This window comes from Pleurodeles waltl, chromosome 1_2 (assembly GCF_031143425.1).
Source record: "Pleurodeles waltl isolate 20211129_DDA chromosome 1_2, aPleWal1.hap1.20221129, whole genome shotgun sequence".
Lineage (NCBI taxonomy): Eukaryota > Metazoa > Chordata > Amphibia > Caudata > Salamandridae > Pleurodeles > Pleurodeles waltl.
In genome coordinates this window covers 1,336,222,253-1,336,236,580 of record NC_090437.1, presented here as the reverse complement: position 1 = coordinate 1,336,236,580, position 14,328 = coordinate 1,336,222,253, and the positions used below count along the sequence as shown (strand labels likewise).

At 41.5% G+C, this 14,328-nt stretch overlaps 1 protein-coding gene across 1 annotated transcript in view; it reads right to left on the bottom strand.

Annotated features, from left to right (window-relative positions):
- The window catches only part of LOC138296310 (long-chain-fatty-acid--CoA ligase ACSBG2-like), a 424,825-nt gene that overhangs the window by 41,970 nt on the left and 368,527 nt on the right, over positions 1 to 14,328 (bottom strand). The window contains exon 12 of the mRNA XM_069235332.1: positions 13,484 to 13,730. Within this exon, the coding sequence (XP_069091433.1) occupies positions 13,484 to 13,730 (247 nt within the window). The remainder of the gene's footprint in view (positions 1 to 13,483; positions 13,731 to 14,328) is intronic.

Below are 14,328 nucleotides of genomic sequence, written 5' to 3'. Positions count from 1 at the left end.
GAGCTCCTCCTCCGAAAACCTGGGGTGTCTTTGGCGTGCCATTGGGTGGTGTAGGTGATGTGTGGGGTGGTGTATGTGGTGATGAGTGTGGTGATGTGTAGTGGTGTGGGGTGTTTTGTGCGTGGATGTTGTGTGGGTGGTGGTGTTGTGTGCCTCTGTGTGGTGGGGTTGTCTATTGCTGTGCTCTCTCTGTCGCCTTCGTCTCTAATTTTTGGTCATAGGGGTTTGTGGGTGATGTGGGTGTGTGTTTTACATTGTGTTGGGTGTGTGGGAGTGGTGTTTGTATGTGTATCAGGTGTGTGTATTTTGTATTGTCCAATGTGGCAGTGTTTTGGAGATGTGTGTGTATTTTGAGCGCGGCGGTGTGTACTGCCAATGGAATACCGCGGTTGAAAGACCGCCGCGTGGATTCGTGGGTCGTAATAGCATGGGCGTGTTTCTGTTGGCATGACGGTGGAGGATTTGTTTTCGCCAGTTTATCACTGACCTTTGGTGTGACGGACTTGTGTGGGTGTCTGAATTTCGGTGGATTCCAAGATGTGTGTCATAATAGCTGTGGCGGAATTCTGTGGCTGCGGCGGTGTATTGGCGGTCTTCTGCACGGCGGTAAGCGGCTTTTACCGCCAATGTTGTAATGACCCCCTAAATCTGATGCGAGTGCTGTCTGCATACATATGCTAACTGATCCCTAGGTGTTGTAGGAGGGTGGATTTAAAAGCATTTATGGACAAAACGGATCACTGTGGGGCACTGGAGTTCAACTGCTTAGGTGTGGAATTAAAAAGGTGGTAACTTAGTGATCTGCTAACGTTACGATGGAAATATGAAAATCCATTTTAAGTGACTTACCAGCCAAGCCCCAATCCAATTACATCTAGAGTTTTTTTTTTAATGGTAGAATGATTTATGGTATTGAATGTTGTTCACGTGTCTTAAAGTACCAACACCCCAGTTGTGGACTTGGCTTTAAAAAATCATCCACAACAAATAGGATCACCAGTTCTGTACTGTGTCCTGTCCAGAATTCAACTTGGACGTTATCCAAAAGTATATTTTCTTCAACAAATTGCGGTAGTGGTTTAAAAAATGTTTTTCTAAATGTTTGCTGAGGAAAGGTGGAAAGGAAATTGGCCGAAAGTTTTTGAGATCTTGTTGGTTAAGGGTTTTTTAGTAGATTTCACAGTGGCATTTCTTAATGCAATGAAAAAAAAATACCTTGTGTCCTAAAGCGGAGTTAAGCAAACCCAGCTGTTGTGTTTTGTGAAAAGGGAAATTACATTTCATGAACTTAACTAGGCATGAGATGAAAGGACAATAGCGTCTAACAGTGGCACCAAGATCTGCTTCTTTAAATGTTGTGAAAGAGTTTTAAGTAATCACGGTTTGGATATTGTGAGTTGTCATTGAAAGGTTACTAGGTGTAGGAAATATTTTGTTGTGTTGTTGTATTAGTTTAATCTTGTGGAAGAAGATCTGAACAGGATGATCACATAGATGTTTGAAGTTTTGTAAGGTAGCTGAGGAAACTGGAGGAGTTTGTAGCATTGATACAATATGGAATAATTCTTTGGATGGGGTCAAATCTAGACTAGGGTGTTGCAATCAAAGAAGTAGCTATTTTTTGGCTTTACTTTTTCACTATTGTTTTAGTTATATCAAGGTCTCTGCACCAATGTCTAAACTCTGCATACTTCCAATGTCACATATATATGGGGGGATATATGGTTTCTTGTTCTATTTAGGTATATCTTAAAGAGTAGTGCTGAGATGTTTACTCATTTGTTATGCTAGAAAAAAAAATGATGGGAGGAGTGTTTGAATTTATCTAAACAATGGTAATTACTTAGGTGGGATTCTAGTCCATGTTTTGATTGACTTTGTTACTACTGTCAGGGGCCAACCTTATGCAAATTGGGCTTGGCCCTTCTCAGATAGGAACACTCCAGCCATGCCTTGTCTCCTCTCAGTGGAAACACAAGCAACCCCAGGCTGGTCGCAGCCCTGTTAGTTTTCTTTAGTGAGTTGCACATTGCTTGTTATGACCCCAGTGAGTACGGAGCCCATACCCGGGGATCTCTATTGCATGTACTGAGTTTCAGTGAGAAGACAATGTGAAGGGTCGAATGTTTTAATTATTTACAGCCATTAAATGTATAGTAATAGGCATTCCAGGCTTTCTTTATTTTGGCTAGTGTGCTACAGACGATAGTCAACTATCAGCAAATCACCCTTGGTCCTTCTATAAAAAAAAATATAGAACAATACCAGCTTCTGTCCTTTTATCCAAAGGTTCTTCTAGTTTATACATTACAGTATTGGCCATACTGCTAAAATACTGACTAGGTGCAGTCATACAGGCCTGTCCCCCAACAGGCCCCTCTAGTCGAGGACTGAGGCACAAGGAAAAAGGCGACTAATGAGCCAGGCTTGCAGGATCATTCTTTTGCATGTTGATGTTCGCTTTCCAGATGTGCTGAACAATTGGAGAACTCATCATAATCAGGTGAAAGATATGTCTCCAACTGTTAGTTGAATCTGCATAATGCTAATGAAAAAGGAAATGCACTCTAGAATCACATACTAGTAATTAGTATAGGAACTGCAGAGTCTGGTACATCATCTACAAAGCCATCACAATGCACTCACATGCGACAAACCGGTTACTTCTATCACTTGCTGACTTTATGCTTCTCTGACTCTGTACAGTGCTCTGTTGCCATGTTTGCGTTCTAGAAATACACAAACGTGACTGACAACCCTTTCACTTTCGATGACAAGCTCACTGTGTGCGGTGACTCGCTGCAAACCCCAAGAAAGGGCACATTCAGACAGAAGATGAAGGGCAAAAAACAGATTTAGATGCTATCCCAATATCCAGATGGGGTCTAAATTGGGAAACAGCTGAATACTCAACTCAATAAAGAACACTACATGGTTAATGCAGTAACAATCCACAAACTAGCTAGCCTTCCTGTATCATGTTGACAGTGTCTTTGGCCTTGACTCTGAACAACTCTCTCTGCTGCCTAGGGTATGCTATATAAATACAGCATACATAATGCACATATTTGGGAAACATTTTTTAACATAAGTTTTGAAGTGACCTCGGCCAAACCCTTTCACTTGATGTGACGAACATGATGTATTGTCACTTAATAGATCTGCAAAATATATGCACTTATTCTATTGAGGTTAGAATATATGCTGTTATTGTTTTACGGATATCTGTAACAGGAAAGTTATTTCCTGCAAAGTTGCTTCACTGATGCCAGAGCTTTAACATCAAATTGATTACACTTCCTGTGATGTCATTTCCTGAGACATAATTTCCTGTGATGTCACAGGTTTTCAAATTTGAGGGGCCTCGCACACTCCTTTTCTGCCTGGGGTCCCAAAAATCCTAGAACCACCTCTGAAGGTAGGATAGGTGGTAAATGGCATCACACTGACCTGGTTAGGAGTGCAGGTGGGCTCTGGAAATCTAGGAAAGATGCAGCTCTTGAATAGTAAACAATAGACAGCATGCACAGAAGAAGAACTGCAAATAGGCAAAAGATCTTTCGAGTACTGAGTTGAGCTAAGCAGAATAGGAAAAAAAGACAAAAATCTGAATGGTAAGTGGATCTCCAAAAAGCAAAGAACAGCAGGCACCTGATATTTGAATTAGGTGTCTGTTTATCCTATTTATTTATGTTTGCAATTTTATATAGCGTGGACATGGTCTGAAGGCATCAGAGCACTTAACAACGCACAGAATACAGGGTTACATCGGGTTACATTAATAGTAGTTAAACCCGGACGTTTACAGCAGAGTATGCATACAGGAGATACCACAAAAGAAATTTACGTCAATAGGGCAGAGGACATGAACAGTTAAAACGAAAGCAGATCAGAGCACACTGGAGAAAGTAAATAAGTCTGGTTGAGGGTGAATTAACCAAGATGACTGTCAAATAGGAGAAGCTTGAGGTCCTTTTTGAAGGTTGCTAAACAAGTGGTTGGACAAAGTGAGGGAGGCAGAGAGTTCCAGATTCTAGTAGCACTGCCAGAGAAGGACTAGTTCATGTATCATTCTTGCCTTAATGTCGGGGGTTCCAGGAGCAGGGATTGGGCATTTTTGGAACCCCTATTTGCTTCCGGAGATTTTCAGTTTCCTACCTACATAGAAGGGTGAGGAAGAGTGCGCCTCTCTGTGGGTAATGCAAGCGATTTTGAATTGGGCTTGCACTTCAATGGGGAATCATTGGAGGGGAAATGTGGTCAAATTTCTTAAGACCTAAGATGAAGGGTGCTGCTGCATGTAGTGTTGCTCTCAGTGGGCCTACGTGAACTATGAGAGTACCTGAGAAAAAGGGTAATTCTATAGTATAGTCTCCAGAGAGAACGAGGGATTGCACCACTGTTCCGGAATCAATTGTCTGATGCCCCAAAGCTGCCTAAGTTGGTGTTGTGCACTTTTGGCCATGGCTGCTGTGTGGATGTGAAGATTGAGACGATTATCAAGGGTGATGCCAAGTGATCTGGCACTCCTGAAAATGGCGGGGCAGCCTTCGAAAGAAAGAGAAAGTTTGCCATGCATTCTTGTACTGGTGTTTTTGCTCTTGGGGATGAGATCAATAGAAATTCTTTTTTAGTTGGGTTGAGATTTAAATGGTGGTTGGACATGCAATTTTAAATCTTGAACATAAGAATGTATTTGAAAGCAGGGCATTGTCCTTGGGGGGGGGGAATTTCAAGTATATTTGGGTATCGTTGACATCCCAGAGTTCCTTAGAATCAAACATAGTGGTTCTAGGAAGAGGTTGAAGAGGGTTAGGGGGAGGATCTGCTGTTGAGGGACACCTTGGTGAACACTGACTGGTCTCGAGAATGAGTTACCCATTTTCACAATCTGGTAAAGGTTGGATAGGTAAGAGGAGAACCAGTTCAGGACAGCGCCTTCGCATCCCATGCTTAGGTCACGAATACAAAGGAGGAAATTGTTATAGGAGGTGGGGGGGGAGCAGACATCCCAGAATAGCACTGCAAACCCTACAGAGAAACCAATAAAATGGTGGTATAGCTCTCCCAGATATCAGGTCTAATTACTGGGCAGCCCACTTAATAGTCATCAATGAATGGGGATATGCACCTTGATATCACCCCACTTACCAAGTTGAATGTCTTCAATTCTAAACTACCTTCTACTTACACTATCTGTATGGAGGTTGAGTCAGGAGGAAGCTGTTGCCGGCAACATAGGTGACTATTGAAGTCTGGATTAGAACTAGTAAACACTTAGGATGGGTGACAAGGTACACCAGGGAGTCCCCATTGTAGATAGGACAGAGATTGAAGGAAAATTAAAAGGCTTTAAGACGTGGAACCTTATTGGAATTTCCAGATCAGGGGATCTTTTCGAAAATGGGGAATTAATTATTTTTGCCTCCCTCCAGCTGGAATATCAACTTCATGCTACTTAGTATTATAAATACATGCAACTGAGTCATGCATAAAGTGGTCAAAGTCTTGATTCAGTCTAAGTGGGATGGCACTAGAGCCATTTATGTTTTTTTAAAACACCTCTGTCGGCTTCAGGTCAGGCAAAACGCTGCTGTCTGCTTCATCCTTGGCATCTCAAAACATGGCATTGTCTCACTACTCCTAAAAAGCCTGCACTGGCTACTATTCATTCTAAATTGGCCTTCAAAGCCCATATACTTGACCAATGCTGTGAGATCCAAGGGAAGAAGAGCGGTCCTCTGGGTCAAAGCCAGGGTGTGCCCTCCCTGAAGCCTGCAGTGTTTGACCATGTCTGTGAGGCACTAGGGATGGAGAGCCTTCGCCTATAGCTCACACCATGGTCCAATGCTGTGAGGGCCCTTCTTCCCCTGGGCCTCACAGAAAACAGCATTTTTATGGGCCGTGGGTGGAAGCCCTTGATAAGAATCATTCCCTAACTTCTAAAAGTGAAGAACGGGCTTACATCGCACAAGCACTGTCAATACGCAGAAAACAAGTCTCACAACCAAAGACAAAGCTTACAAACACCAAAACGCAAGCAGCCAAAGTATAAATAGTAGGGTGTGATCACAAACTTTAAAAAAAATCAAGAAATGTATTGAAATTTGTAATTATGACTCATTATGACCCACCTTTGGCAAATAATTAATCCTATGGAAAACAGGCACACATGATTGAAATAGCAAAAGTGTGGATGCAAATACACATAATAAACCCACACGCCCTCAGTTTGCTTCATTTGTACCAGTTGCTTCTAACTTGAGCTGTACCTCTATTAACTACAAATGACTTGTGGAACAGCAGCTTCATGTAAGTATTTAAAGGGTTTTGCTTTTGACTTGTGAGGGGCACCTAGTAACGACTAGTGGAACTGTAGTGTCATGTAAGAATTAAAATGCTTTTGCGGCTGACACGATAGGTACAACTAATAATGACTAGTGGAACTGCAGATTCATGTAAGGATTTCAAAACTTTTGTATTTGACTTGTGAGGGGCACCTAGCAATTAATTAAGGTAACTGTAGCAATGTGAAAGGCCAGACCAATTGACTCTACCAATGCTTGTTTTGACGTTACATACAGATTGACAAGCAGCTGCTGTGAAATACTGTTCTTAGTAATGCCTGCTTTACAAAACGGTTGGCTGTATATGCCGGGGGCAGTGGCACTTAGTTGTTTTTAATACCCTGCGCCTGGCTATAAATGCTTCTTTTGCTCGCCTGTCAGATTCTTCTTACAAGCCACACGCTTTCTAAAAAAGCCATGTTTTTCCCAATGGTTGAAGTAGGGATTTTAGCACCAGCAGTGCCTAAATGTCTGGGGACATAAACATTTTTCTACATGACAGGATTCAAACATGTATACCCCAGACAACACCTAAAACATTGAGATGCTCTGAATAGCTCTGGAATTAGGAAGTTGTCCCCCCCGCATATAGGACAAAGGGATACAGGGTCCCTACCCTGCCCCTTTAAGCCTTTTTTTTTCAACTTCAAGGCAGGGACTATGTCCCTGAGTCCTGCAATGGCTGCCGCCACCATTTTTCCTATGTTGCTGGCAGCCAATCAGAGTGCTTGCTACTGCAGGAGCCTGATCCGCCGCAGACGCAAGATGGCACAAAAGAAAAAATAGGATTCCTGGACCAATTAGAACACTCTATTTTAAAATTGGCGACCCTTGTTACTCTTGTGAACCTCATGTGGACCCAACCGTCCAGATATACATATATTTTTTAACATTAATTTCCCAAAAACTACTGAAGGGATTATGGATTTACACCAAATCACAAAAAGCACAATCTGGGGACCAAGATCTACCTTTCTGTCAAATTTGGTGCAATTCCCTTCAGCAGTTTTTGCGGTAGTCCGTCTTAAGTCTATAGAAAATGCATGGGGATTTTGTGTCCTGGGGCTCCCCTTTTTTATCCTCGCTTGATGGATCACCCCTAAACCATCCACACACAAACTAGTGAAAAAGTACCACCTTGTTGGAAAGTTTCCTATGGAAACTACCTAGTGGCAACCGCCACTCGGTGATTGATATATATCAATCCTGAGTGGCGATGACGTATAAATATCAAGCAACATTGGCTCTCAGCGGTGGCTGGCAACTAGGAAGAGTGGGTGGGCGGGCAAATGGGTGGAGGATCGGTGCATGCATGCCTGGCAAGTGCAACTATAAATAAAAAGAAATAGCCACTTGCCTTGCTTGCAGCATGACATCTGATGTCCTACTCACTCCAGTCCGTGTGCTGCTACTGTCTCCTCCAGGCTCTGCGGGCTCCAGCCAATTGCCTTACTAATGTTGGTGCTGCTCTCATGCTGTGAAATGTAAAAAAAAAAAAAAACACAGAAACTCACTAGAGTTATTTCAAGTAATTGTAACTTTTGCCCAAAGGTAACTATAACTTGCAACCTTGCCATGCACAGTTTTTTCCTCAAAATGTTTTACGACAAATATTACATCAATATTATCAATGATGTCATCAGTGTTGGAATAAGTGGGTTAATTAGCAGTGCATGGCGAGGGCGCAACTTATAGTTACCTTAGGGCACAGGATATAGTTACTTGAAAAAACTCCAACTATAAATGCTGAAATTCCATGGTTTTGTTAATTTAAAATGTGAGCCTAACTATAGCGTCACTGTAACCTTTGTTTTTTAAATGATTTTTTTTTTAATTCTATTTCCCAACTATACCATCCCTGTAACCTTTGTTTTTTTCAGTGAGTTTTTATGTTTTTTTAAACCAATACATCAATACGTCAATCCTTCGGTTGACAAGAAAGAACACATTTGTCACAGTCACCACTAGACATATTGACCTAAAGAAAAACAAGGATGCAAACACCTCAATCAAAGTTTACAGATAACATTTCAAGGTGAAAATGCAGAGAAAAAACACTTGCTTTGCCTTGACCATGTGCAAGAAATTAGGATTAGTACTTTACAGAAATGCACCTTGGTCTTGGGCACCTGCTTTGTCTATATATCTGCCCTTCGTATTCAAAAAGATGCCACTGTTTTGTGCAGAATGTCTACCCAACTGGAGTACTTTCTACTGTGTAATTAGCAAGTGTGATCTTGTTGGGTATATGTATAGTCCATCTCCTACACTACAGCTGCTTACAGTATGCTGTGGTAACGTTTCCAGTGACCTTGTGTGTCTGTAACTTTGCCAATGTTATTGTTCATTGACCATTCTCATCAGATAACTTTTCAAGATGGAACTGCCAATCTGCAGTTTCATCTTGAAAAGATCTGTTATGTTCTTTTTTTTTTATCTTGGGGACTGCAAGGGGGGACCTCAGGCCCCCGTGGTCCCACTGGCTCCTGTCTTCTGCGGGAGCCGGCATTGCTCCCACAAGCAGGGAGCTGCTATAAATAGCAGCTCCCTGCTTGCGTGAGCAATGTTTTCATATCTTTCCCTGCACGCATGTTAGCCTGGAGGGAAAAAGATGGAAACTCTGCTTTAAGCAAGCAGGAGCTGTTTGGCATCTCCTGCTTGCTGAAAGCAGAGTTATGTTTGCTTTTGCTTGGCGGGAGCTATCAGCTCCCACCAAGCAAAAGCAAACAGCTACCTCCCAAGTGTGGGCACCTTGGGAGGTAGCAGGAGCCAGCCCTGGTGGGTGGCGGTTCCCAGGGCCATCAGTGGCTCCAAGAGTGGGGCAGTGTGGCCTCCTCCTTTTACATTTTGTCACAGGGAGGTGCTGGGGCCCGGTGGGGGTCCACAGGATCCCCCCATCACACCCAGGGGCCGGGAGTGAGGTTCCGCAGGACCCCTAATTATATTATTATTGATTAAACCCCGGGACGTTGTGGTCTCTGGGGTGGCCACATGGCCCCTGCATATTTGTAGCACATAACCCTGAAATTTGCGCTGAAGCAAAGTTTCCTGGTTAAAGTGTTGGCAGACAGTCAGATCTCTGCATGAGATCGGGAGGATTTGTGAAGCATTTGTGCCTCTAGATATACAAATTTGCTTTTCCTTTAATTTTTCTTAAATTGCTGAACGGATTTACACCAAATAACCCAAAACTTAATCTGTGTACCAAAAGCTACTTTTCTGCCAAATTTGGTGTAATTCCGTCCAGTGGTTTGGGCTGTAGTCGTGTTTAAAGCGTCTATGGAAATTAACATGGGAAATGCACTTTTCTCTGACCCCACATGACAGATCACCCCGAAACTTCCCATGCAACAAGGTTCTTGGGCACACTTTTTTTGGAAAATTTTGTGAAGATTTGTCAAACGGCAAGTAAAAAATTTTTTTTTCCATGGAAACTAGGTCCTAATTATACCTACTTGCTGGCAACCGCCAGTAGGAAATATTTATGCAGGATGGGGGTTGCATGGTCCCCTCCCCTTTTTTGTAACTTTTGTCCTGGAGTGGGCTCCCCGAGGCGTGTAAAGGCTTCAGAAAAGGTCACCAGGGCCCCCCTTTTTTTTTAAAAAAAAGGCCCTGGGGAATGGCGTCCCCAGGGCCTTCTGAGACTCAGAGTGGGGACCATGCGGGTCCCCCCTTAAAAAACATAAGGCCCTGTGGCCAAACCCCCGCTGTGCACGTCCAAAGGGGAGTTGGCTTTACATATGGTAATAAAATATTACTTTTATGTTGAAAAATACCCTATAAATTCATTGAAAAAAACAAAGGTTAAAGTAGTGTTCTAGATATCTGTGATAAAAATATGTTTTTGTTTAAAAAATTAAATCTTGAAAATTCATTGGAAAAAACAAACAAAGGTTAAAGTAATGTTATAGTCTTTAGATGATGATAAGTATCGCTATTGAAAATCAAATCAGTTACTCCCATGATCTACTTTTTTGCTGAAAGTGAAAACAGATATTCAAAGTCCCCCAGCTCAGCAGAGCCGCACTTGGAAAATGAATTGATATTAATATTAATATTCTTTGACATCTGCCTATTCCACTCGTTGAAATCCTTCCTGTCTAAGAGACGCACCTGACTTACTGCTAAAAATACATAATAGCATTCACTGGATGATGGCTGTATATATTTCTGCCTTATACATTTCAGTTGAAAAGGACAGAGGCATCTGAACATGCAGGCATTCTCTCAGAGCTAGATCCTAGATTTGAATCTCCCAAACATGATAATTGATGTGTTAGACTTTTGTCTCATGTAATATGTTCAGATTCAGTAGATACTGTTTGTGATAGAAACAAGGTACTGCCATGGGCATCTCCCTCACTTCACCCTATGTCAACATCTTCATGGGGGTCACAAGAGAGGAGGGTTCCTTTAATACAACATGTCGTTCTCTGGACAAAATTTATTGTTGGCCTATTCTTGACACTGGACATAATACAGAATTGTTAGGTGTGTTCATTGGTATATTGAAATGAAGTTCCTATCATTTAAAATGTACTCCTGAAATCAGTTGAGAGAAGAAAATTCTTAGATACATCGGTTTGTATGGAAATATGTATAAAGATTTATTCAAAAGCTGCCACAAACGTTGAGGTGGAAGCAAACAGTATTATACAGCAATTCAAGAAAAGAAGATAGCCGAAATTGGTAAGGAAGTCTGTTACAAAACAAATATTTCCAGGCAAAGAGATCATCTGCTCAAATCAGTATCATGAAATAATTAAACAAAGGAATCCGAGAAAAATGAACAAATTTGAGTTCAATACAATAGAGCTTATAAGAACACAAGGAGGGATATTTTTAATAAACTGAACTTGCTAAAATGGACAAGCATTTGAAAGATGGTATTGATGAGGAGCTCTGTATTACATGCAAGAAAACCACATCTGTATATGACATCATAACAAAAAGCCACTTTGAAGACATGAAGAACCCAAAAGAAAATGTCTGGTGGCCAAGACCAATGAATGGTTTTAAAAACTGTGCTAAATTCAAGGCATGCCATCATGAGAAAAATATGATCAAATACTAAGGGTAGTCGGACTGCTGCGGTTGTGGTGGTCCGACTGCCACATTACAAGGTTGGCGGGCAGCCCCCACTATCCTACTGCTGTCTTCGCCTGATGGTGGCAAAGGTCCGAATAAGCCAGGGTGGCGCTGAAGTCTGTGCCGCCCTGCTGATTACAACCTGGATCTCTGTGAAAAGGCTGGCCCCTGTGGACCCCTGCACTGCCCATGCAGTTGTCATGGGCAGTGCCGGGGGCTCCCTGCCCAACACACCATGCTGTCACCACTTTCCCGCCGGGCTGAAGGGCGTCAGCACAGCGGGAAAGTCGTACTAGGCCCGGCTGGAGGTAGCCAGTATGGCGGCATTCAGCCCATCGGATGTTTGGTGGACGGGTCATCCCATCCGCTGAACTCGTAATCCGTCCCTAAGCATTGAATCGCAAAGTAATAGATATAAAAGAACACAAATGAAACAGACTGTGATCAAAAGTAGAATGCACATCTAACAAAAAAATATATTATGTTCAAAGTATGAATAATAAAGTACAATTGAGAATATTGCAATATCTGAAATCCATAGGAAATGGGAACTCATCATAATCATAGATAAATGTTTGCAAGGAAAGAGATTTTCAACATGTTGGTGAATTAACCTATTGTGGTATTAAAATAATAATTACAAAAGAAAGAGGAGATGGTTGAGAAATGAAGCTAGGCAGCGGGGCTAAATCAAGTTTAATAGTGCTGTTGAGAAAATATGTCTCTCTGGGGAAACAGCATTGATGCCAAGCTTTATGTGTTCTTACAAACTTTAATTTTAGTTCTATAACAGTGGTTCCCACTTTTTTTTTACTTCTGTGGAGCCCCCCCCCATTGAGTCATTACTGGAAGCTGGGAACCCCAGCCTAAGCATTGTTGATGATTTGAAATACAAAATTATTCACAAAAATACAGAAACCAGCATTCATCAAACACCTGCACAAATGATAACACATTTTATTTACTTAAATACAGAAACCAGCATTCATCAAACACCTGCACAAATGATAACACATTGTATTTACTTAAATACAGAAACCAGCATTCATCAAACACCTGCACAAATGATAACACATTTTATTTACTTTGCAAACAAATATAAGTAAAAAAATAAATAAAAAAATGTAATTTTAATAGGAAGGTTGGAGCTTTTCTAAATTCAATTGAAGCCACACTATAATCTGTTTCATGCACCCGCAATCCTGCCCTGCTCCCACAAATCAATCTTAGGATACTAATTTAATTTTAAGCCTCCAATTTCAAATTCCTTGACATTTACGGTATGTTTTCATATTTTCAATTGTACATTTAGCCACTTTATTTATATACACTTTATTAATCTGCTAGTATTATTCAATTTTCTAAGCAGTTGTGTACCCCCTGAGAAGTCTCCACGGGCCCCCAGGGATCCCCAGACCACAGGTTGGGACCCACTGTTCTATAGTATACCTACATGAGACATGCTGATCTACTGCATTATATTGAAAGTCTGCCTTGTTACTGCCACCTATCATGGATGATAAAAGCTGATCATCGTAATTAGACTGTAGTTGGATGAATTACTTATAAGAATGGTTAGTGTCCTCCTGTGATTTGTTTGTGCACCAGTTATTTTTTATTAACAGACAGCGAGGTAGGACTGATTCAAACAATGCACTACTGCTAGGATATTACGTTTCAGTAGTATATGGCCCAGTTGAAGGCAGACATTTTTCTTGCATCAGTAATGGTGTTCACTGCAAAAATATCTGTATATATTTTGCTTAGATACTGTGGGTTCTCATCTAGTATCAGTAGTTGAGGCATCCCTCAGCCATCATGCGGGTACTTGGCTAACTCTCCTCCGTGATTATTAGATTGTCCCCTTTAGGAGCTCCCCTTTAGGTACTATCAGTACATATCCAGCTGTCTCCCATAAATGGAGATGTACACAGTTAATCACTCTGCTGTCATAAATATTCCACTTACATATTATAAGTACTCACCTAGAGGTGACCTTTTACTGTGTACACTGCAGTGGATCACTCCACTCTAATGTGGGTACTTACCGAGCTCTCCAGCATCCACAGAAAAATCCTTTTCCAAAATGGCCCACTTCTGCACCCTTTGAGCATTGGAAACTGCCCTTTGGTTCACTCGATCAAAGCCCTCCTGGATGGCCTTGTAAATCACTGGGTCTTTGGATCTCACCACCTCTGATACCCGTGTGGCGCTGCTGCCCAACTGCTGACAGAACTGGATGGCATCAGGAGTCAGATCATCATCGGGCTCAAGTGTGTTTGGATCTGTGCAACTCTGAAAACAGACACAACAGCACCATGTAAAAGGAGCTTGTTTGCAATGCATTTTTATTGGATTTGCTTCCATGAAGTGTGCTATATTGAGAATATAATTTTCCCTAAAAAGTGACTATTGTTCTGCAAAAACATATTAATGGTCATATTGCTATGCATAGATGAGACTAAGCCATCTTGTGAATGTGTCAGAGGTGACTGAGAGGGGAGTTATATGGCTCAAGTACATAATTGGCATGAAAGCTCTAGATTTCAGATTCACGTCACAATAGTGAGTATATATCATTTGAAGATGCTATGGAACAATACTATTCAACATGCACAAATAACTGTGAAAACCTAATGGTAAAAGCAAGTAACTAAAATTCCCTGAGATGGTGAAAATACATTTTTTGACTGGGAAACATATACATTGTAAAACTACATGTTAACTGAACAGTCTTTAGGGTGGGTAAAATAGTGTGTTAGGCTGAGTTATCAGGAATGGTGTCACCGAACCCTCCAAGCCTATTTTTGCATTGGTGTTTCTTGCAACACCCCTTCTTAGCTTCAGAGCATTAACTATGAATAACCTCTCCCCACCTGTCTTTAATAATGAG